The sequence below is a fragment of the Vombatus ursinus genome, unplaced genomic scaffold, assembly GCF_900497805.2.
Source record: "Vombatus ursinus unplaced genomic scaffold, bare-nosed wombat genome assembly UNPS02014775.1, whole genome shotgun sequence".
NCBI classification, from domain to species: Eukaryota; Metazoa; Chordata; class Mammalia; order Diprotodontia; family Vombatidae; genus Vombatus; species Vombatus ursinus.
In genome coordinates, this window is record NW_020954553.1 from 10,246,276 (window position 1) to 10,269,340 (window position 23,065).

The following is a 23,065-nucleotide window of genomic DNA, read 5'->3' on the forward strand; positions in this document are numbered from 1 at the left end:
AAAAAAAATCCTATGCCAAAATAAGATTATTATCCTTTGCTCCATCCTAATTCATCCAAAATCAACTTCTCTCCCCATGCAATACTCTCAGAATCCTAAGAAGTACAGCTGAACAAACAGAAACTTCTAATAATCATAAGGCAATCATAAGGCAAAGCACAAGAAACAGTAAAATCCCCAATTTCACCATGCAATTGGTTGAGACATTCAGAGCTTAGTTTTCAGTGGGTTTTTTCTCCAAATTGCTACTAATCTTTCCAAATCAGACCCTCCCCTATCCTGATACACACACACACACCCCCCAGACAATCCTCAACCCCCTAATGATCCTCCCTGTTAAATACAACAAAAGAATTTCCATTCAAAACTGACCCCAGAAGGCAAAATTACTTGCTTTCTTCTTCGGGCTGAGCACAGAACCAGACCCAGTAAGAGCTATCTCCAAAGTCCTACCTGGAAATGCAAAATGATGGTCCATATCAAGCCTAGAGTCAGCTTGGGGTTCCCGTCCGTAATGTCATCATTGCGAATGTTCACCAATTTTACCTGGAAGAGAAGCACAAGTGGCTGTCAGAACCTCTAGTACCTTCTCACCCCATGTATTGTCAGCCTGCTTCTGACTCTCTGCTTCCTTTATCTCTATCACCTTATACTTTCTCCACCTGCCCCTACCTTTTTTTTTTTTGGTGAGGCAATTGGGGTTAAGTGACTCACCCAAGGTCACACAGCTAGTACATGTCAAGTGTTTGGTCTGAGGCCAGATTTGAACTCAGGGTGCCCCTACCCCTACCTTCTTGACCCTTCACTACTTCTCACCTCAGCCTCTCTCCCTCCCAATCTCTACAAACCATTTCCATACCCCATCACCTGCCTCCCCCCACATATATACATTGAAGGTCAGTCCTATTTTGGGAGATAAATACTGCTTCATCCTCCCTCTTTTGCTACTTCTTTCTTCCTCCTTCCCTGAACTAAAACCAGGAATACTCCCTAAAGGACATCACCTGGAGGCCATGTTCAATAAAGGTCTTACTTTCACCACATTCTTCATTTCCCTCAGTCAGTGGAAGTGGAATAGGGGTATATTTTTTTTTTCCTGTTCCCCAGTGTCATTGCCAGCCCTGGCTATCTTGACTCCTATTTCTCGGCAAGTTCACAATAGCTACACACTACCAGCACCCTTATCAATCTTAGCGTGGCACTTTTGTCTTCTCTAAACCAAAACCTGACATCAAGTTTGAATTCCCATCTCAGCCTTAAAGATCAGTCTCTTCACCTTCTTTCTCACCTTCTTTCCTCCTTTCTGAGGCTGACCTTTCTACCTATGCTCTTGATCCCATTTACTCCCATCTCCTTAGGAACCCTGCTTCATCATTTGGGAGCAATAAGAATGATGAGAAGAAACCTTGTATATGAGAGGCCACATGATATAGCAATGGCAGCAGCAGATTGGGTGTAAGTGACTGGACTCTAGATCTGGCCCTACCATTAACTGTCTATATGACCTAGAAGTAAGTCATTTCATGTCTCTGGGCTTCAGTTTCTACATATGGAAAATGAGAGTGTTGGGCTATCTAATTTCTAAAGCCAGCTTCAAATTTTAATTTTCTATGGTTCTAAAATTTTCATTAATGCCCCCCTCATATCTTCAATATGTCTCTCCATTGACTCTTTTGCATCTATCAAGAAACATTCTTGGGTCTTTTCATCTTGAAAAAAAATCCCAATACTGCTACTCTTTCAAGCTAGAATCCTAATTATTTCTTTTTCAATCATCAACTTCCTTAAAGATTATTCTACACACACATTTGAACATCAGGGATTAGACTTGTTCTGCTTGGCACTAGAGAAAAGAACTAGGTACAGTTACTGGAAGTTTTAAAAAAGCAGATTTCATCATAAAATAAGATATAGCTTCCTAACAATTAGAACCATGCAAAAGTGGAATGGGCTGTTTTGTGAGCTAGTAGGTTCCCATTAATTAAGGTCTTTTGCTGAAGATATTGTAGAAAGGATGCTTAGTCAGGTATGGATTGGTCTGGAGAGCATCTGAGGTCTCTTCCAATTTTGTGAATCTTGAATTTATCATTTTCAAGTCACCAGGTACTGGATTTAGAGTAAACACTAATTTAGACTTGAATTCCACCTCTAACACTTTCAAGTTGTATGACTGTGGGCAAATCATTAAATCTTGCTACACCTCAGTCTCCTTAGCAATAAAGTAGGGATAAATACCTGTGGTACTTGTTTTACAGAATTTCTGTGAGGATCCAACTGGATAAAGAGCTCTGTAAACCTTAAAGCATTATATAAATACAAGCTATCAACAAATCTAATGGTCTTTTCACAGCCCTTGGCTTTGTTTAATTTCACTACAGTAGTTAATACTATTCACTCTCTCCTCCAATGGCTTCTGGGGAGAGATATGTGGCTCAGTAGATGGAGCACTAGGTCTGGAGTCAAAAAGATGCAAGTTCAAATCCGGCCGCAGATATTTACTAGCTGTACTTCTCTAACCTCTGCCTGCTTCCATTTCCTGATCTGTAAAATTGGGATAATAAAAGCAGCTACCTTCCAAGGTTGTTGGATCAAATGATAAAATCAAATCAAGGTTGTTGAGGCCTACTGTTTCTACCTTTGAAACATCTCTTAAATACACCTCCTTCTCTCCTCTGACACTGATCACTTTCAGTAATTGTGAAAATATTTTTCATATCTTAAAGCACTACAAAAAGCTGGAATATTATATTATTATGGCTAATAATAATATCTAATTGTCAACTTCTACATCCAGTAGAATACCTTACATGTGGGGATACATGACAGGAATGGGAAATCAAGAGAACAAACATAGAACATAGTTGCAGCCCCATTAGTACACTTTTGTTTTGAAATCCAATCTCATAAGGGCTTTCTCTATCAGTCATCTCCATTTTCAAACATTTTTAGGAGACTTCTAGGCTTTGCACCAAGACTACAAGATTTTACAGTTGGAGTACATTTCAAGAGATCATTTGGGCAAGTCTCTTGCCACAATCTCATATGCTTATTCACTGTAGGATCCAGGATTGATAGTGGTCCATTCTCTTCTCAAAGATTTCTAAGGCAGCTCGAAATAACAGAGAGCTAGCCTTGGAAAGAAGAAGACTCAAGTTCAAATCTTACCTCTGACCTATACTAGCTGTGTGACCCTAGGGCATGTCACTTAACCTGGCGGTCAACTCAGTTCCTTTATAAGATCACAATTTGCCCACATTAGTAGATAGATTTCATTTGTAAAAGAAACTCCATCTTCTACAGATAGGAGCTCTAAAAGTTGGTAGCTCATTGGAGCAGTTTTTAAAAATTCCTATAGTCAAAACATTTTCATTGAATTCTAGATCAAGACCTAGAAGTGGCTTTAGAAGTCATCTATCTAATTTGACCTCCTCATTTTAAAGGTAAGAAACCAAGATTCAGGTATTTTACCCAAACCACTCAGTTAGTTAGAGGTAGTCATTACTAAAAGTGGGGTCTCAATTTTGGAAGCAGTGCTCTTTCTACTATACTTTTACTATGCCATCTCTCTCTTTTTTTTTTAAATAAATCTAACTTATTATCATTTAATCAATAAAACAAACAATAGATTAAAGATTTATTACAGAATAATACAGCATCTATTATTGAAAGGATACTGTGTTATGAATTGTGGGAGGTTCAAAAAGAGCAGAAAAGTAGGAAATAGTAAGGTGTACATAGATTCTAACAAGTCTATTAGACTGGTTGGAGCAGAAGGTTTGCGTTGGGGAGCAATAAAAAATAAGGCTATTAAGAGGTTAGGGGCTAAATCATGGAGAGTCATGAATGCTAGGCTAAGAGGTTTAGATCCATTTCCTCTTCTTCAGTATTCCATAGACATAGAGTACAACTGATCAAGAATACACCTCCTGCTTCGTGCGTGCACGCGCACACACACACACACGCACACACACACACACACACACACACGCACACCTAAAAACCTTTCAGATCAGACCACTGAAGGGATAGCTAAAGAAGACCTTAGAAACCAATTAATCCAACCCTCTTCATTTTACAGATGAGAAAGTTGTAGCCCAGAGAGACTAAGAGAGTCATCCTAATTCTACCGACACTTGAGAACAGTAACTGAATCACCCATTGGCCTTCTTGTCTGTAGTCTAACCATCCCAAACCCACAAATCTTTCCTATAGGGCCCCATTTTTTAATCCTTTTAGTCCCTGCTTAATACCTTTGTCCCCTTTTTCTGGATCTGAACCTTCTCCAATTTCTCTAAATCCTTTCTAAAGGTTAATGACCTGACACTGGACATGATACTCAAAAAGAGGCATGACTATCATGGGATATAGTAAAGTTGTATGTGTGTGATATGTTACAGTGGCAAAAAGCAAGACTTTTAAAATGTCATTGAAAAAAATCTGCAATAAAAGAATTAGGAGCTTTTAAAAATCAAGTCTGAAGAACTATATTGCTCAATCAATGTCAGAAAGCATTTGTCGGGGCAGTTAAGTTGCACAGTGGATAGAGCTCTGGCCTTGGAGTCAGGAAGACCCAAGTTCAAATACAACCTCAGACACTTGACACTTAACTAGCTGTGTGACAATGGGCAAATCACTTAATCCCTATTGCCTCACCAAAAAGTTTAAAAAAAAAAAGAAAGCATTTGTCAATGTTTAAAAGACTATCCAACTGTGGATAAACAGATTACAGAATATAAATTTCAAGCAATATCGAGTTTATAGCTAATCACCACAAAGATCTATTTTGAAAGAGGGATATTCTTTTAGAGTAGAAATTACTTCTTTTTGACTGGGAAAAATAAATTTGTCAAGAGGCACCACGGTGCCATTGAAATAGTGTGGAGTCAGAGGACACAGGTCCAAATCAACTTATGCACTATCTATGTAAACTTGGACAAAGTGACTTCATACTTTCCTACTCCAGGCTTCAGTTTCCTCATTTGTAAAATGAAAGGATGGGAATTAAAGTCTGATTTCTCTGTTTCTTCAAACAACCCTACTACACATAGCTCCACAACCAGGCAGGACAGAACAGAAATCTCAACTAATAAAGGTGCAGAAGTCACCTGTGTCCTTGGAGACTCAAGTAGGTAGGCTCTACTCACTGAGAGCAAGCACATCTCATCCTTACTGTCTATTCTATCATAGGATCCCTGGCAGACACCTAGGTCCTATATGGATGCTATAATTGATGCTATGTAATAAGAGTATAATATTGCTATATTATGGTAGCAGGGCTACGTAAATGTTAGGTAATGACAACAGGTTGTGCCCATATTTAAGTAACCACAAAGCTGGAAAACAGAATCACCAATAGGGTTGCACACAGAGAGGATTTAGTAACCCATCCATCTGTAGTGAAAGCCACTAGGTGGCACCATAGTGCACAGAGCACAGGGCCTGAAGCCAAGAAGACTCCTTTCCCCAAATTCAGATCTGGCCCCAGACACTTACTAGCTGTGCAACCCTGTGCAAGTCACTTAACCTCTATTTGTTTCGATTCCTCATCTGTAAAATGAGCTGGAAAAGGAAATGGCAAACCACTTTAGTATCTTTGCCAAGAAAAACCCAAATGGGGTCACAAAGAGTCGGACACAACTTGAAAATGACCAAAAAACATCTGTAGTGATATTTCCTCCCAATGATTCCCAGAGGAAGAAAGTCAGAACTAGGTCACTGTTTCGGCATCATTTGTATCACTACTCTAGGACCAAGGCTACCTGAAGCATTTTTAAACCATTGGAGGAAAGGGAAGAGCAAACAAGGAGGAAGCAATCTTACCTGCCGCTGCTTCAGGAAGTCCAGAGCAATCTGTACATTCTGCAGTCTGTGGAAACGCATTCTGCCCTTCTCTCGGGGCTGCAATCAGAAGAGAGAAGAACTTTTAATCCTACCTGCTGCCCAAAATTAGGACAGTTTACCCATCATTTCAAATTAGAAACTATACTGGAAAAGAATAGCTCCTTGCTGAGCCCTTTGCTTCTGAATATAAATTCCTTGAAAAGATTTCTATCTTCTCCAACAGCCTGATCCTCAGCTCCATTCCCACCAAACAACGCCTAGATTATTGCCATGCACATCACAAATACAACATACTGTCATCACTGGTGTTAATTCTGTGTATCAGCCTCTGCTAGTTGTTTTGTGTGCCTGAGTTTGGCAAGCTACGACTCTGGATCACCATTTCCCATTGTTTACAACAAGAAACCTCCTTAAATGAAAGATTTTTAAAAATCTATGTTAAGAGAAGGGTGGGAAGATCTGGTAGCACACAAAAAACTGTAATAAAATGCTTCATTTTCTAGGAAATGATGGACTCTGGCAGATGGGGACTGTATGCAACATACTCTAGAATAGAAGAGCAAGTGAAAGTGTCCAGGAGAGAAGGAAGAATTTAGGGAGAGTGTAGTAATCAATCTCCTATAGCTACATGAGTGGCAAAGGTAAAAAAAGCCAACTTCTTGTTACTGTGTGAAATATCAAGTGGGAAAAAAATCTGAGGCACATTTCTGACATGCTAACTTTTAGCTGTTATACATAATACTCAAGAAAAAAGGTGTTTAGGCCAGAACACAAACCTGGACATCACGGCACCAAATAGGGAAGAGACCCATCCCACCCCAGCAGGAACTTATTTCTCTAACTATGCTAGGTGACACAATGGATAGAGTTTTAGATCTAGACTCAGGAGGCCTTGAATTCAATTCTGGCCTGACACTTATTAACTGTGTGACCCTGGGCAAGTCACTTAACTTCTGTTTGCCTCAGTTTCCTTATCTGTAAAATGAGGACAATAACAGCACTGTCCTGCTTGGATTGTTGTGAAAACAAAATGAGATAATTATAAAAATGCTTTGTAAACCTTAAAGAACCATGTAAATGCTAGTTGCTATTATTATAATATTATTATCTAATTTGTCCTAAGGTTAATTAATATTCAACTAAAATTGAACCAAATCTTCTTTTCTGATGAGTATGCACAAAACTATTTAACTCTGTAACATTCTTCATATTCACACTCTTTTACCCAAGTCAGGAACAAATCCAGAGCTGCTTTTATTCTACCAATATTGGACCCAATGCATCCCTGCTGTTAAAATGTATCTAATTAGCTCCTATGTGTCAGTTTGACACTAAACAATAACCTCAAGGAAATTGGGTAGATCTGCTTCAGGCACCTGGTCAGAGAAGGCAGGGTCCAGCTCAAGTTAGGCTAACTGATTGGAAAGGATGATAATGTAGGAGGGATGGGGGTGATGGGAAAGAGGAGAGGAAATAGATAATCCTTTCTTCTAGAAGGCCCTCGGAGCAGCAGAGAACCTGGGGCACTCTGAAACTGTGCCATACTTTTCCTGGGCAAAAAGATGTCTTCTAGGTTAGAAAAAGGAATATGGAATTTTTCTAGTAGAAGCCTCTCTCTTACCACCTCAGTTGGGGTAGTTTAAATATGACTAAGGTAACAACAACCTGTGAAATATAAATTCTGGAACATGGGAATCAAGATCAAACAGGAGAAAAATTGGATTTAGATAGACAGGGAATAGCACTGGGCTACTAGAGACGATGTTGTTGGGATCGTGTTTCTGGAAGGGATGTATTCTCAAAGCTGAGCAGGATCTGAGAGCACAGAAGGCTCCCCACAGTCTCTCCAGTCTCTATACTTATGCCATAAACTCCACCAAATTCTTTACATGTGACCACCCTAATAACATGCAAGGTTAAGTCTTTGCTGTCTATCAGCAAGGTTATAGTCAGTATTGTCCAAAGCTAAGCAACTCCATGCAGTGAGTGTTGGCAAACAACAGATTGCCTTTGGCAATGACAAAGGAGGGGTTTCTTTTCCCCTCTATTGTCTCTAAGAGAGTGAGAGGTCAGGAGGTGTTTCAGTTAGTCTTTGGGAAGGTGGGAGACATAAGCAATTGACTGACATGCTATAACTCAAATGTTCCACATTCTCACACTGCAGGCCACCTAGAGACTTCTTCTCCAGAAAAACACAGGATGTCCTTGACTATTGGACAGCTCCAAGTCTCTAGGTCCCAACAGAACCTCTTGCCTCCTCAACATCATTACTGCCATATGCCCTTAGAAAATCCAAAATCATTTAAGAGTGTGGCAGGAGGCACAATTAATTTTAACTACTCTCTTGGGGGCAAACTCCCTCATTGGAGATGGAGGCAATAATTAACTGAGTTCCTGGAGACCCAGAGAGAGACAGACCATCTTATGGCCCCTGCAGTGTCAGCTGGGATATTGATGACCCCAAGGGTCCAAGACCTACTACATCATCATCATCTTCCTCCTCCTGCTCTTCGCTGCTTGCTCGACGCCAGGAGGGCATGCTCACCAGGCGGAGGGTCTTCAGCCCTGCTGGCTCCTTTGGTCAACAAGAAGGCCACAGACACAACAAAGCAACAGGAAATCCACAACACAAAATCAAAAAAAGAATGAATGCACCACAGATGAAGAGAGGTAAAAATCAGCATGAAAATGTCCCCCTCCCAAAGAAGACAAGAGAAAACTCATGACTAAGAATGAAATACATCTTGCATTTGCTGGCCACTCACCCTCTTCAGCCATACAACACGAAATGAAAAAGAGAATGAACGTAATACAGATGAGAGGAAAGGAAACAGGAAAATACCCTACCTCCCAATGAAAATAAGAGAACTATCAAGACCAGGGCAAATGATTATACTAACAATGGGCCATCTCAATTGCTAGAGGACCGCTCATGAATTTTAGCTAAAGAAGGAAAGGGAGGGAATAGGCTGGGGGTAGGTAGGAAATATCAACTTTCCACAAATGACATAGTGATGATTCTAAAAATATTTCGGACAACATTAAGAGTTCTCTCTTATAGAGGCAAACTCAAAAAAAAAAAAATGGATCTCATTAGGGTTTGAACTTAATATGGTAGGAGTTCTACCATAAAAGAAGTAATACAACCAGAGAGGATGTTACCAATAAGACAGATTTCAACAAAAAAAAGATACCCATCAAATACACTAACTAAAATGCCCAATTCATTCTTAAGTGAGGATCGAGAAGTGAATTACAAAGTGGCAGTAAAATTTTGGTAGGGCACACAACTTACAAGACAGAGCTTCATATGCTAGCCACGTTTATAAGATCATGGAAAGCCATGAGAGGAATTTAAAATCTTCCCTGCTAGAAGGCATATAGGTATGAAACCAAAAGAAGAGGAATGTGGGAGGCAACCAGTCCCCAGGGGCTGAAAAAATTTCTCTAAGGAACACAGGTCAAATTTGACTTATTCTTTAAATCCAGATGAATTTAAAGACCCTAGGATATGCATAAGTCAATGGAGTCAGCTGACTAAGCCTTTGAGTATTTCTTGGGTTCCTACGGCCAAAGAATTCATTACCTACTGGTCAACTTCCTGGTAATGAGCCTTTTCCATACTTAACTAGGCTAGAAAGCCAATAGAGACTGTTGCCAATATCAGACTCAAAGTCTTTCAAACTTAGTAGAACCTGTGGTGCACCTGAATAGCCTTCAAGAGCCCAGGGTCATTTCTATGGCATGATGGGACACTGGAGTAAGAATATGGTGAAGATTTGGGCAAAATCTACAAAATCCTATTCTCTTTCCCCATCTCCCTAAAGGTTAAAATATTATCCAATAAGGAATGAATATTTTATGAATCCAATCTTGAGTTTCTCACAATGAAAAATGTATTGCCTAAGATGCCAGAAACAAAATATGGATCTCATGAGATCAATAACCCATGGGATAACATGCTTTTAAACTCTATCTGTTTATCCATTCAAAATGACACAGGCAAAAGCTGAAGGCTGATAAGAAGGGGAAACTCACACTGTGTTGTACTACAGAAGTAAAGGGCTCTCCCACAGACTAAGATGGGACTAGCTGGCCAAAGGAAATGACTTTAATTGTACTGAAAGCCAGGATGGCCAGCTTTTGTCTGTTTGTTCTTGTTTTTTTTTAACTAGGCAATCGGGGTTAAGTGACTTGCCCAAGGTCACAGAGCTAGTGTCAAGTGTCTGAGGCCAGATTAGAACTCAGGTCCTCCTGACTCCAAAGGATGGCCATCTTCTGAAGTGACAACTCACTCAGCCACAAGAGGGGAAGAGTGAGGTGGTCAGACATGAGTGTGACAGGGGCAGGGAGTACACCTAGGCTTTTAAAGGCAAACTACAGGTCCTCAGCTGATCTAAGGAAATGACCAAAGATCATAGATAGATGGAAGAGTCTATTAAAAGACTGAATGAAAAAAAAAAAGGAAAAGAAAGACTGAATGACAATTCCTAGGAAGCAAAAATCATACCTGTCAATGAAGTTGTACCTCCAAATGACCCCAAAAGTTTGAAAACTGGACACAGAGAAAATATTAATATGGAGAGGAAAAAACAGCTTTTGAGATGTGAATATCCTCTTCTATCCTCTACTGAGAAATAATGATGTCATTTAAGTCACAATGAAAGCATTCCCTATGCAGTTACATGCTTCAATCAAAAAAGAATGACTACCAAAAAATCACTCTAATGGAACATCGTGTCTTGTGAGGGGGAAAAAAAGGAAACCAGAGGTACAATGACCCTACATACAAAAAGACCAAGAACTCTATTGCCCCATGACAAGAATGGAGAAGCTCACCAGTTTGATCCCAGAGAGAACCTCCAGAAGAGATATCAAGTTATGGCCATCTCGAAGATCTTCGTAGAGATCATTAATGTGCTTGCGGACCTGGGGATGAGAGTAAAATAAATACTATTTAACCTGGAATAAATTAATCATCAGTGCAATTATCCCTGGTTCACTCAATCTAAAACTCAATTTAGTAAACTCAATCTAAAAAATAAATAGCGTAAGGGAACTGTTTAACATGATAAAAAGCTTTGAATTCAGAGATTACATAAGCCATGTACATTATATCAAATTCAGCAACATTTATTAATCATCTAAAATGTGCCAGGCCCTCTACGCTAAGCACTAGTGATAAAAATATGGAGAATAAAGCAGCCCTTACCCTAAAGAAGCTTGTAAGTCTAAATAAGGAGGATATGGCATATACATAAATTAACTATGATAGCAAGAAGAACATGAACAAAGGAATGATTCAAACTAAGAGCTCTGTAACAATTTGGGGCAGGAGAGAACAATTTTAGCTGAGAGGACTAGGGAAAGCTTCTTGGACAAAGTGTCACTAAAACTGGACCTTGAAGGAAGAGAAAAATTTCATTAGGTGGAGCTGCTGGGGGGGGTGTTACTGGCATTGGGGGAGGAGGGAAAGAGCTATATTTACTACCAATTTGGTTTGGAACCACAATAGTAAGCCCAGTTGCACACCTGGAAATTCACCACGAATGCTTTAAAACATAATGAAACCATCCTTGAGACTTACTTGGTCCAAGAAACTAAGAATTGAATTGTAACTTCCTGGTTTCCAAAAGCAGTGATCTCCAAAGTGAAGTCCTGCATGATGCCAAGGGGGAATGTGTTTGTTTAGCAGGTGGAAAGATGACTTACTTTTCACTCTCCCCTTAATAGCCAATCACAAGACTTTTCTCCAAAACAACCAAACCTATGTTTTTCATTTAATATTCTGCTCAATTCACCCCTTACCTCTATAAGAAAGCTACCTCATTCAGGGCCATTATAACTTAACTGCTATCCGGAACCCAGAGCAGTAGCTATGCAGATGGCATTCTCTATCCTCCACCCCCCACCATCCCATACCCATTCCTTGTCCTCCAGACCACTTTTCGACTGTAGCCCTCAAAGGGTGAACTCTGAACTCTAAGACAATGAACAATGCGAGCTTCCTCACCCCACCTTTCCTTCTGTAACCCCACATGTCTTGTCTCTGTCTCCTTTTCTCTATTCGCATAGCCATCATTCTGGTTCAGGCCCTCATCACCTCTCACCTGGACTACTGCAACAGCCTCCTAATTGGTCTCCATATCTCAAGTCTTTCCCTGCTCCAATTCATCAACAACATAGCAACCAAAGTAGTTTTCCTAAAGTATAAACCCTAGTACATCATACCCTTACTTGATAAACTCCAGAAGCGCTCTGTTGACTCTAAGATCAAATATTATTTCATCTTTAGCTCATCCTTTTAAATTTCTATTTTGTATAAGTTTTATAGTGTACATACATCTGAGACTGGATTTGAACTCAAGTCTTCCTGACTCCAAGTCCAGTACACCACCCACAACTCCACCAACTGCCTCTAGGAATAGCCAGGAATACTGCTTGCTCCCCAATGCCACTTACAGATTCTCTCTCCATCATTTTCAACAAGCAACTACTGCTCCTTTGAGGTCCACACTATCTAAATTTATCAACCAATAAAGATCCTAGTGTCTACTGTCTAACAAACCCAAGAACATTCTCCTTTCTTTAATGAGTTCAGTGCCTAGCTCACAGTCTCTCCTCCCCAATTCTTGCTCTCATACCAGAGGGCTTCAACATACATAATGATAAATACTCAACTGTCCTAACTTCAGGGTTCCCCAATCTATTCAATTCCCATGATCTATTCCCCTAGGTGGCACAGTAGATAGAGCTCTGGGCCTGGAGTCAGGAAGATTTACCTTTCTGAGTTCAAATCTAGCCTCAGATACTTACTAGCTGTGTGACCCTGGGCAAGTCACTTAACCCTGTTTGCCTCAGTTTCCTCATCTGTAAAATGAGCTGGAGAAGGAAATGGCAAATCAGAAAAACATGACGATTCAGTTGACTACAAAGTTATGTTATCTAATATTAACTAGTCTAATCTGTCATTGCAGGAAGGCAAATGTTCTATTCCACCTTCATCAATTCACTATTCTACTCTCTGCAATGGTTATTACAAATCTTGTCATCTCTCCTCAAGCCTCTCATGATACTTCCACTCCATACCTTTAGTCAAAGACATTGTCTCTTAAAATGAAAAAAAAAAATTGAAGCCACTTGGCAAGACCTCCCTTCCTCTTCTTCTCTAATCATTCAGATAACTTCTTCCACTACCTTCTTCATCATTCCTATCTCTGATGTGGCTCTTCTATTTGGCAAAACCAACCCCTCTATATACATCTTTGATCAGATCCTATTCCAACTTCTCCAGCAGACGTCCCCCACTATCAAATCTTCAATCTCTCCCTGTAATCTGGCTCCTTCTCTGCTGCTTTCCACACATCCTTAAAAAAAACCCTTACTTAATTCTATCTACCATACCCACCAGCTATTTATTTTTTACATCCCCTTCCCCTCATGGCTAAACTCCTTGAAAAGGCCATCTATACTAGATACCTCAAGCTCCTCTACTCTCAAAGTTTTCATTATTCTTTCCTGTTCTCCTCCAATCTGGCTGATCATTCCTATTCAAGTCTTCTTTGTTAGTCCTTCATCCAGGTTACACTCACTAAGTGTGGGAGTCACTTAAAGCTCAGTCTCAGGCCCTCTAAGCATTTTCCAAAATAATATCTGACATGGTGATCTTATTACTCTTGATGGACTCAATTATTATCTCCAAAGCAGATGATTCCCAGATCTTAATGTCAGTTACAGTCTTGTTTTGAAAATCTTTGATAGCCTATATGCATCACAAAATGAACATGTCTAAAATGAAACTCATATCTTTTCCCCAAAACCCTCCCCTCTTTCCAACTTTCTAACTATTTTCAAGGGTGCCCTCACTTTCCCCAGCTTCTTGTCCCTATAACTTTGGTGTCATCCTCAATTTCTCACTCTTAATCACCCCATATATTCAATCTTGTGCTAAATCCAGTCATTTCTACCTTGACAACATTTCTCATATAAGCCCTTCTCTCTGCTCATACTTTCTGCCCTCTGCTCTGCTCTCTGCCCACCACCCTCGTTGGCTGGACTGTTAACAATAGCCTTCTGGTTGGTCTCCCTGCCTCAAGTCTCTCTCTACTCTAATCCATTTTCTACTCAGCCCAATCAACAAATACCAGTGGTTCCCTATTACCTCCAGAATCAAATATAAAATGGTCAGTTTGGCACTGAAAGCTTTTCACAATTCAGTCCCTTTCTACTTTTCTAGTCTTCTTACACCTTTTTCCCCTCCATATACTCTACAATCCAGTGTCACTAGCCAATTTGCTGTGCTTTGCATGTGGCACTCCATCCCCCCCCCATGCCTTTGTACTGGCTGTGTCCTGTGCCTGAAATGCTCTCTTTACTCACATAGAAATATCAGAATCCCTACCTTCCTTCAAGAATCAGCTTAAATTCTAATTTTTGCTGGAGGCATTTGTTAGTACCCTCAGCTCCTAACACCTTCCCCTCTTAAACTGTCTTTCACTTGGTCTGTATATCTTATATGTTCCTAGTTGTTTATATGTTTTCTCCGTCATTAGAATGTATAAATTTGTTACATTAAAATGTAAGCTCATTGAAGACAAGGACTATTTCTGCCCTTTTTTTGTATCCCTAGCACTTAGCCCGACACATAGGAAGTATTTTATAAATACTTGTTAATTAGGGGCAGCTAGGTGGCACAGTGAATAGAGCTCTGGCCTTGGAGTCAGGAGGACCTGAGTTCAAATCCAGCCTCAGACACTTAACACTTACTAGCTGTGTGACCCTCGGCAAGTCACTTAACTTCAATCACCTCACCAAAAAGCAAAATATTTTTTTTAAAAAATTGGCTATAAAAAAAATACTTGTTAATTATTATTAACATTCCTTTTTAGGAGAGAAATGTGATGTCATGGACTATGTTGGCCTTACAAAAACCTAGAGGGTGGTGGAAACCTAGAATAGTTTGTGAGTGATTAAAAAAGAATGCCATGATCATTAGGAGTCAGCATGATTTCACGAAGAATGTGTCATATCAAACTAACCTCATTTCTTTTTTTTGATAAGTTACTAGGTTGGTATATCAGGGAAATGGCATTGACTCAGTGTTATCTTGACTTCAGCAAGCCCTTGACAAAGTCTTTCAAGATATCCTTATGAATAAGATGGTGATATATCAGCTGAACAGTATTACTATCAGCTAGTTAAGTAAACGTACCATCCAAGAACAACGATTAATGCTGATTAACCTAGGGGTAGCTATAAGGCTCTGTCCTTGGTCCAGTTCTTTTCAACATTGTTATGCAGAAGACATAGCTTATCAGATATGTAGAAGTCACAAAACTGGAATAGAAAGCTAATACCACAGACCAAGTTACAATCAAAGTCACAGAATGTCAGGAGTGGCAGGGACTTTGAGACCAACTAGTTAATCCCCTTATATTACATATATTTACCAGACTCATTGATAAAACTCAGACTAGAATTAAAGCCTCCTGATAGCTTCAGGGCTCTTTTCCTTACATATCATCAGCTTTGTTTTGTGAAAGACAGTGGCTCTGAGATGAGGGAAGTAAGCAAAACATTTCCTAGTTGGCTTGTGAAACAGGAGAAGCCACTGGTTTAAAGCATAGTGTCAACTTTCAAAATGGGCACTGCAGGTAGTCCAAAATATTTAGTCCAGGCAGCATCTCTGGGACACAAAGAAAAAGTAATTATTTTCATATCACTTGTGATAATATAAAATATACCTGTTCTAATTGATTTAATTCTCTTAACCAGTGACCTCCTAAAATGTAATGTATGTTTCCATTTCACTGTTGGTATTTAAATAGTGTTTTTCTCCTGTGGAGCTCAAAATGTTTTCCAGGCTTAACTTTAAGAACACTCACTAATGCTATACATACCATCCATCCTGGTCACTGTTGCTACTTAGTTGACAATTTGGTGGCATTCTACTTTGTAAATCAGATTAATTTTTGCTCAAATAACCAAAGGATGATGAATTTTATTAGTCAATAAACATTAGTTCACGGCACAAGGAAGAAAACTCACAATAAATGTACTCTTTATAGTCTTCTGAAAAGACTAAAGTTTCTGTTTTACTTTAAGCTGTCTATGACAACAAATCAGAATACAAGACCAGAACAACCACAACAGGTTCAGACATTGGCACAAAATTAACCAGATGAAATTTAATGGGGATATGTGTAAAGTCTTACATTTAGGTTTATAATAATAATAATAATAATAATAAGTATTACATGGGAAAGACTTAGCTTGGCAACAATTTGTGTGAAAAAGAGCTAGGAGAGATTGCAGGATTTAGAACCAGAGACGCCTTAAAGAATTCATTTAGTCCAATGCCTCATTTTATAGATAAGGGGAAAGGGGAAGGAAATAAGTATTTATATAGTGCCTACTATATGCCAGGCACTGTGCTAAGTGCTTTACAAATATTATCTCGTTTGATAATATATTCATATGCTGGTAAACAGGTAATCGATTTGATAAGATAATAAGAAACAAATAAATAGAAGACTAGAGAGGTTAAGTGACTTGTCCAAACAAAAATTTGAACTGAGATCAATTGCTTCCTAATCAAGTTCTAATCCCCCTACACTACTCTGCTTTATAGAAACAACAAAGGGATGTAGCTGCTGAAAAAGTGAATGAAATTTGAGGCTATCATAACAAGTGAAAACATCGTGAGAAATAAGTCCAATAGTACTCTAACCTAGTCAGACCACATCCAGAACATTATATTCAATACTGAGCTTATTTCAAAAGGGGTCATGTAGAGACTGGAATGTGTTCAAATGTGAACAACCAGGAAGATGAGTGTGAGTAGACAGAAAAGGATATATAGGAGATGTGATGGTAGAAAAAGACTTGGCAAAGATTGGATATGTGGGGTGAGGGAAGTGAGAAGGTGAGAATGACAATGAGATCTGAAGTGCCCTTGACAGCTATAGGTAAGGTGGGAAGAGGGGAGGACTTTGGAGAAAAGACAATGAGTTATGCTTTGGACTTGTTCAGTTTGCGCGATCCACAGCAAAGATATCAAACTCAGCTGAAAAATCCAACCAGATTAAAATGTAATTGGGAAATGTGGAACAAAATTAATGAAAACAAAATCCTACAAAGATAATGTTAATTTGTGGTTTTCTAAGTCAATATGTAACCTGCAGGGATACACTTCTACGAGTTTGACGCCACTGATCTATAGGACCTAGTTTGAAATATCTGAAAGGTGCCTGAGACTGGAGCTCAGGAGAGCAGTTGGAGCTGGAAATAGATCTAAACCCAAGAGAGGTAATGAGATTACCAAATGAAATAGTACAAATGGATAAGTGAAGAGGACCCAGGACATACTCTTAGGGAATTCTGGCACTTAGTGGGTATGACCTGAAGGAAGTCTAGCAAAGGAGAGTGAAAAAGAAGCATTCAAAAAGGTAGAAGGGCAAACCAGTAGAGAATAGTGTCATGAAAACCTAGAGGAGACAGTATCCAAAAGAGTATTACTGACAGTGTCAAAGAACTGTAGAGGTCAAGAAGAATAAGGACTGAGAAAAGGCCTTTAGGTATTACAATTAAGGTATATCTGTAACTTTGGAGTGAGTAGTTTCATTTGAATGATAAGGTTGGAAGCCACAATGCAGAGAATTTAGAAGAGAGTGAGAAGACAGGAAATGGAGGCACCAATTGTAGAAGGCTTTCTCAAGAAGGTTAGCCCTGAAAGAGGGGAGAGATATAGGATGATAGCTACCAGGGATGGTAATAACAAGTGAGGATTTCTTTTAAGGATGGAGGAGACATGACATGTTCGTAGATATAAGAGAAACAGCTAGTAGATAAGGTCAGACTGAAGATCAGAGAGGAGGATGATAGAGGAAACAATTTGATGAAGAAGATACCTCTACCTTTCTTCTACTTTCATCCATCTTGTATGAAGCTATTTATAGGCTGCCTCCCCCATTAGTATGTATACTCTTTGGGGGCATGAACTGGTTTTTTTTGTCTTTCTTTGTATCCTCGGCAATTAGCACAGTGTCTGGCACACAATAAGCCTTTAATAAATGTTTGTTGATTAATTTGCTCCTGAGATCCCTTTTCATTTCTAAAATTCTGTGATTTCAATGTAGAGAACACTTGGTATGGAAACTATCTCACTGATAAAGATGGGGGGACTCATCTGTAACTTAAACAGTTTTTTGAGAGCTTCCTCAGAGTTCCGAGGTTACTTGATTTGCCCTTGGTTACATAACTGTTATATGTTAGAGACAGGATCTGAACCAGATTTTCCTGAGTCCAAGGCAGATCCTTGAATTCCTACTCATACTGCCTCCCTAATATAACAATAAATCAGAATTTATTGGAGATTAAGGAAAACTTCAAATTTGGATTCAAATATCAATGATTTAAGTATAAGAACTGGCTGAACTACAATGTACATAAAACAAGACTTGGTAGTTTTAAGTATGCACAAGTTTCAAATTAGCTAACAGTGGGGTGTTGCTACTAAAGTATGTCTAGCCTCGGACACCACGCTTTAATAGGGGCAATGACAAATTATAAAGTGTCCAAAGGTATTAGAACCAGAATGCTGAGAAATTTGGAAATGAGGTCCTATAAGCAGCAGTTAGGGAAACTGGGGATGCTTGGCCTGAATAAGAGATTATTCAGAAAGGAAAAGAATCACTCACCATCTTCTGCCTTACTGGGGAAGGGAAGGAGGAAAGATATATTTAGAAATGAGGGTGATATAAAAACAAGAGATGTTAATAAAAATTTTTAAATTTATATAAAAAAGAATCATTACCTTAAAATATATGAAACTTTGCCTCCTATGGGGAGATAGGGCAAATTTGGTCACTATATATCAAAGGGACAGAACAAGGGACAACATGTGTGAGTTTTAAGGAGGCAGGCTTTAATCCAATACAAATCAAATCTCTTCTGAAGCCCTATTCCGATTGGCTCGCTGTGGCTTAGAGGTGGTGCTATCTTCTTGAAGAGGAGTAAAAGCTGTGGCAGGTTCTCTGAAGTCAGAAAAGATTAGAGTATGGGACCAATGACAGACTATATTCATTTCATCTGTCTTATGGAGTCCATCTCCAGCCCTGGTCAAGAAACATGAATAACAAACTCATGTAACATGAGTTACAGTTTGAGCCTAGGCTGGGGTCAAACCCCTGGTCTTCCTGTACTTCAGCTTCACTACGTGAATCAATGGTGTTGACAACATGGGATCATAGATCATAGAATTATGACTAGAAAGGACTTTAGAGATTATCTATCCTCATTTAGAAGAAACAGAAAGGTGAAGCAACTTGCCCAGGGTTGAATTGCCAAAGGTTGGAATTCTAACCTAGGTCTGAATGTCTGCATGGGTCTTCTAAAGGGAAGCGGGAACCTAGCCATGCGGCTTTCTGAAATCTACATAGGACAGCTATTCTAAAAAAGCTTCTATTTAGGAATATCAAAGAGAGAAGGTAGCTCTTAAGTGAAGTCAGGGCATCCTCTGAAACAGTTCAATCTGCATAAAACTCAATTCTGGGAACTAAGGCAAAAGGGCAGGAAAAAAAGCAAGAAAAGGTGAATGAACATTTAGCTCTACTCAACAATAAATGTGAAGGCAGAGGGGGGAAAGAGTGTTGTTGTTGCTGTTGTTGTTGTTGTTGTTGTTGTTTTAAAGAGCTAGACTCCAGGAGATTTCAGGATTGATGGACGCCCAAATGGTAGAATTTCGCCATTTGGGGGTGAAGAGCAAGTCTAATCCTCAGCCTATATGTTAACAAAATGACAAAATGCTACTTTAGTAAAAGTTCTCTCATTTCTATCAAGTTTTATAGTTTCCAAAGCATTTTCTTTATAAAAATATTGCAAGGTAAGTAGATGGTACATATGTATTAATTTCCCATTTTACAGGAGTGGAAACTAAAGCGCGGGGAATTAAGTGACTTGCTTATGGGCATACATCCACCAAAGTAGCAAAGAGTTGAACTCATGTCTTCTCTTTTCCTAGTCCAGGACTCTTTCTACTATGCTGCACTGTTTTTCCCCCATTGAAATATTTGGGGGCAGCTAGAGGCACAGTGGATAGAGCACCAGCCCTGGAGTCAGGAGGACCTAAGTTCAAATTCGGCCTCAGACACTTAATACTTACTAGCTGTGTGACCCTGGGCAAGTCACTTAACCCCACTGCCTAGCCCAAAAAAAAAAAAAAAAACCACACAGAGACTAATATTTTTGGGCCAAACTGGCCTACCTGTTTTGCACACAGGAGATCCTACCTGCCATTTCTAAAAATGACTGCTTGCAGTTCCCTCATGTCTGGAATGTAATCCTTCCTCACTTCTACCTCCTGAAATCCCTCGCTCTCTTCAAGGCTCAGCTCAGTCTCCATATTTCCAATCCTAGGCCTTTCTACTTTCTCCCAGTTGTTAATAACTTCTTTCCCATAAGTTCTTTGAATATCCTTTATATTCACTTAACTGTGTATATGTTGAATCCTCTAGTAGAAGATAAGCTCCTTAAGGACAGCTAAGTGGCGCCATAGCACACAGAGCCTCAGGCTTGGAGTCAGAAAGACTCATCTTGCTGAGTTCAAATCTGGCCTCAGACACTTACTAACTCTGTGTGACCCTGGGCAAGTGCTTTCATCCTGTTTGCCCCAGTTTCCTCATCTATAAAATGAGCTGGAGAAGGAAACAGCAAATCCAGTACCTATGCCAAGAAAACCCCAAATGGATTCACAAAGAGTCAGCCATGAAGTACGTGGCTGAACAACAACAATTTGATTCTGTTTTATCTTCAGTGCTTATCACAGCCAGGGCCTTGTACACAGTAATTTGGCCTCTCTCTGGAATTAACTGTTTTCCAAAATTGATATGCCTCAATTGCATGAAGAAACTGAAGACTGGATTCCTCTTGCTACCACAGCAATGTACTTAGGTGGGTTTACTGTAGAAAGTGGGACAACAGTCTGTACATCCCAAATCCTGAATCCTAATTCTCATTAGCAAATAATAGAGACCACTATTGATTAGAGAAATGCAAATTAATACAACTCAGGGGCAGCTAGGTGGTGTAGCTGATGGAGCACCTGCCCTGGATTCAGGAGGACCTGAATTCAAATCCAGACTCAGACACATAACACTTACTAGCTGTGTGACCCTGGGCAGTCATTTAACCCCATTGCCTAACCCCCCCCAAAAAAATTTAATACAACTTTGAGGTACTACCTCACACCTATCAAATTGACTAATATGACAGAAAAAGAAAATAATAAATCTTGGAGGGAATGTGGGAAAATTGGGACACTAATGCACTATTGGTAGAGTTGTGAATTGATCCAACCATTCTGGAGAGCAATGTGGAACTATGCTCAATAGTCTATAAAGTTGTTCATACCCTTTGATCCACTGATACCATTATCCTAAAGAGATTTAAAAAAAAAAAAGGAAAAGGACTTATATGTACAAAAAATATTTATAGCAGCTCTTTTTGTGGTGAAAAAAATGGAAATTAAGGGGATGTCCATTAATTGAAGAATGGCTGAACAAATTGTAGTATGTGATTGTGATGAAATACTATTGTGCTTTAAGAAATGACAAACAGGATACTTTCAGAAAAACCTGGAAAGACCTATAGATGAAATGAAGTGAGCAGAACCAGGAGAACACTGTACACTGCAATAGCAATACTGTGCGATGATCAGCTGCTGTTCTCAGCAGTGCAAGGATCTAAGACAATTCCAAAGGACTCATGATGAAAAATGTCGTCCACCTCCAGAGACAGAACTGATGGAGTCTGACTATAGATTGAAGCATACTGTTTTTTACTTTCTTTGTTATTTTGGAGGGGTTATTTTGGTCTGCATTTTCTTTTGCAACATAACTAATATGCAACTCGACAAGTATTTTACATGATTGCACATTTATAATCTATATCAAACTGCTTGCCTTCCAAGGAGCAGGGAGGGGAAGGGAGAAAGAGAATATGGAACTCAAAATTTTTTTAAAATGTTAAAAATAATTTACATGTAATTGGAAACATTTTTAAGTATATAAAAATAATAATAGAGACAATTTCTAATATGAAATAGTACCACAAGGAAGAAATGATCCCAAAGATACTTTGCTTCAGAATGAAGTTAGGTGGTACAGTGAATAAAGCACTGCTCTGGAGTCAGTGACTTCGATTCTGGCCTCAGACACTTAGTAGCTTTGTGACCCTGGGCAAGTCACTTAATTAGTGATTTAGTTTCCTCATCTGTTGTTGTTGAGTCATTTTTCAGTCTGTCTTTGTCTTCATGATCCCATTTGGGGTTTTCTTGGCAGAGATACTGGAGTGGTTTGCCATTTCCTTCTCCAGCTCATTTTACAGATGAGGAAACTGATACAAACAGGGTTAAGTAACTTGCCCAGGGTCACAGAGCTAGGAAGTGTCTGAGGCCAGATTTGAACTCAGAAGATGCATTTTTTGACTCCAGGACCAGCACTCTATACACTGTGTCAACTAGCTGCTTTCTCACTCAGAGGTTAATAACACTGACTACCTCTTAGGGTTGTAGTAAGGATAAATGTAGTGAGGATAACATGAGATAATATTTTTAATGAGTTTTACAAACCTTTGAGCTCCATATAAATGCTAGTTATTATTATTATTGAAACCCATTCTGAAAAGAGGCAGTATAGTTTAGTGGAAAGGACACTTTCCAGTGGATGTGCAGCTGGAATACCTGGGCTCAGTTCCTATATCTGTCACTTAACCTGTCTAGGCCTCAATTTCCTATTTTTTAAGATAAAATATCTAGATTAAATGATCTCTAAGGTTCCTTCTGCTGTCTTTTAATATATAATCTAGTATCTATGAAATGTGGAAAATGGCTACTTGAATCAGGACTAGAAGGAGGAAGAAAAGAGAAATTAGTAAAGACTTAAATGAAAACTTGGCTGATCTCCCATTTCTAACAATGCTATGGTGTGTTCCCCTGGTGCCTCTCTCCTACAGACTACTGTTACCACACAACACCAAAGCTTAGATCCACCAGGCAGCACCAGCTGCAGCTTAGCAGCAGTGAGCCACAGTATTTATACTCAACTATAAAAGACTTAGGGAGCAGGCCTGAAATAAGGTAGGTATCTTAAGTTCTCCTAGAAGACCAAGACAACATACCAAGCTCACAGGACATGGCTATGGTGTTCTTGTCTGGCTAACTCAGTAT

At 39.3% G+C, this 23,065-nt stretch overlaps 1 protein-coding gene across 11 annotated transcripts in view; it reads right to left on the reverse strand.

The window, feature by feature from the left end:
• The window catches only part of MACF1 (microtubule-actin crosslinking factor 1), a 375,956-nt gene that overhangs the window by 234,287 nt on the left and 118,604 nt on the right, over positions 1–23,065 (reverse strand). For all 11 annotated transcript variants that reach the window (XM_027864644.1, XM_027864643.1, XM_027864645.1 and 8 more), the window contains exons 3-5: positions 10,681–10,770; positions 5,821–5,898; positions 454–546 (exon numbers count right to left, since the gene is read on the reverse strand). In XM_027864644.1, the coding sequence (XP_027720445.1) occupies positions 454–546; positions 5,821–5,898; positions 10,681–10,770 (261 nt within the window). The remainder of the gene's footprint in view (positions 1–453; positions 547–5,820; positions 5,899–10,680; positions 10,771–23,065) is intronic.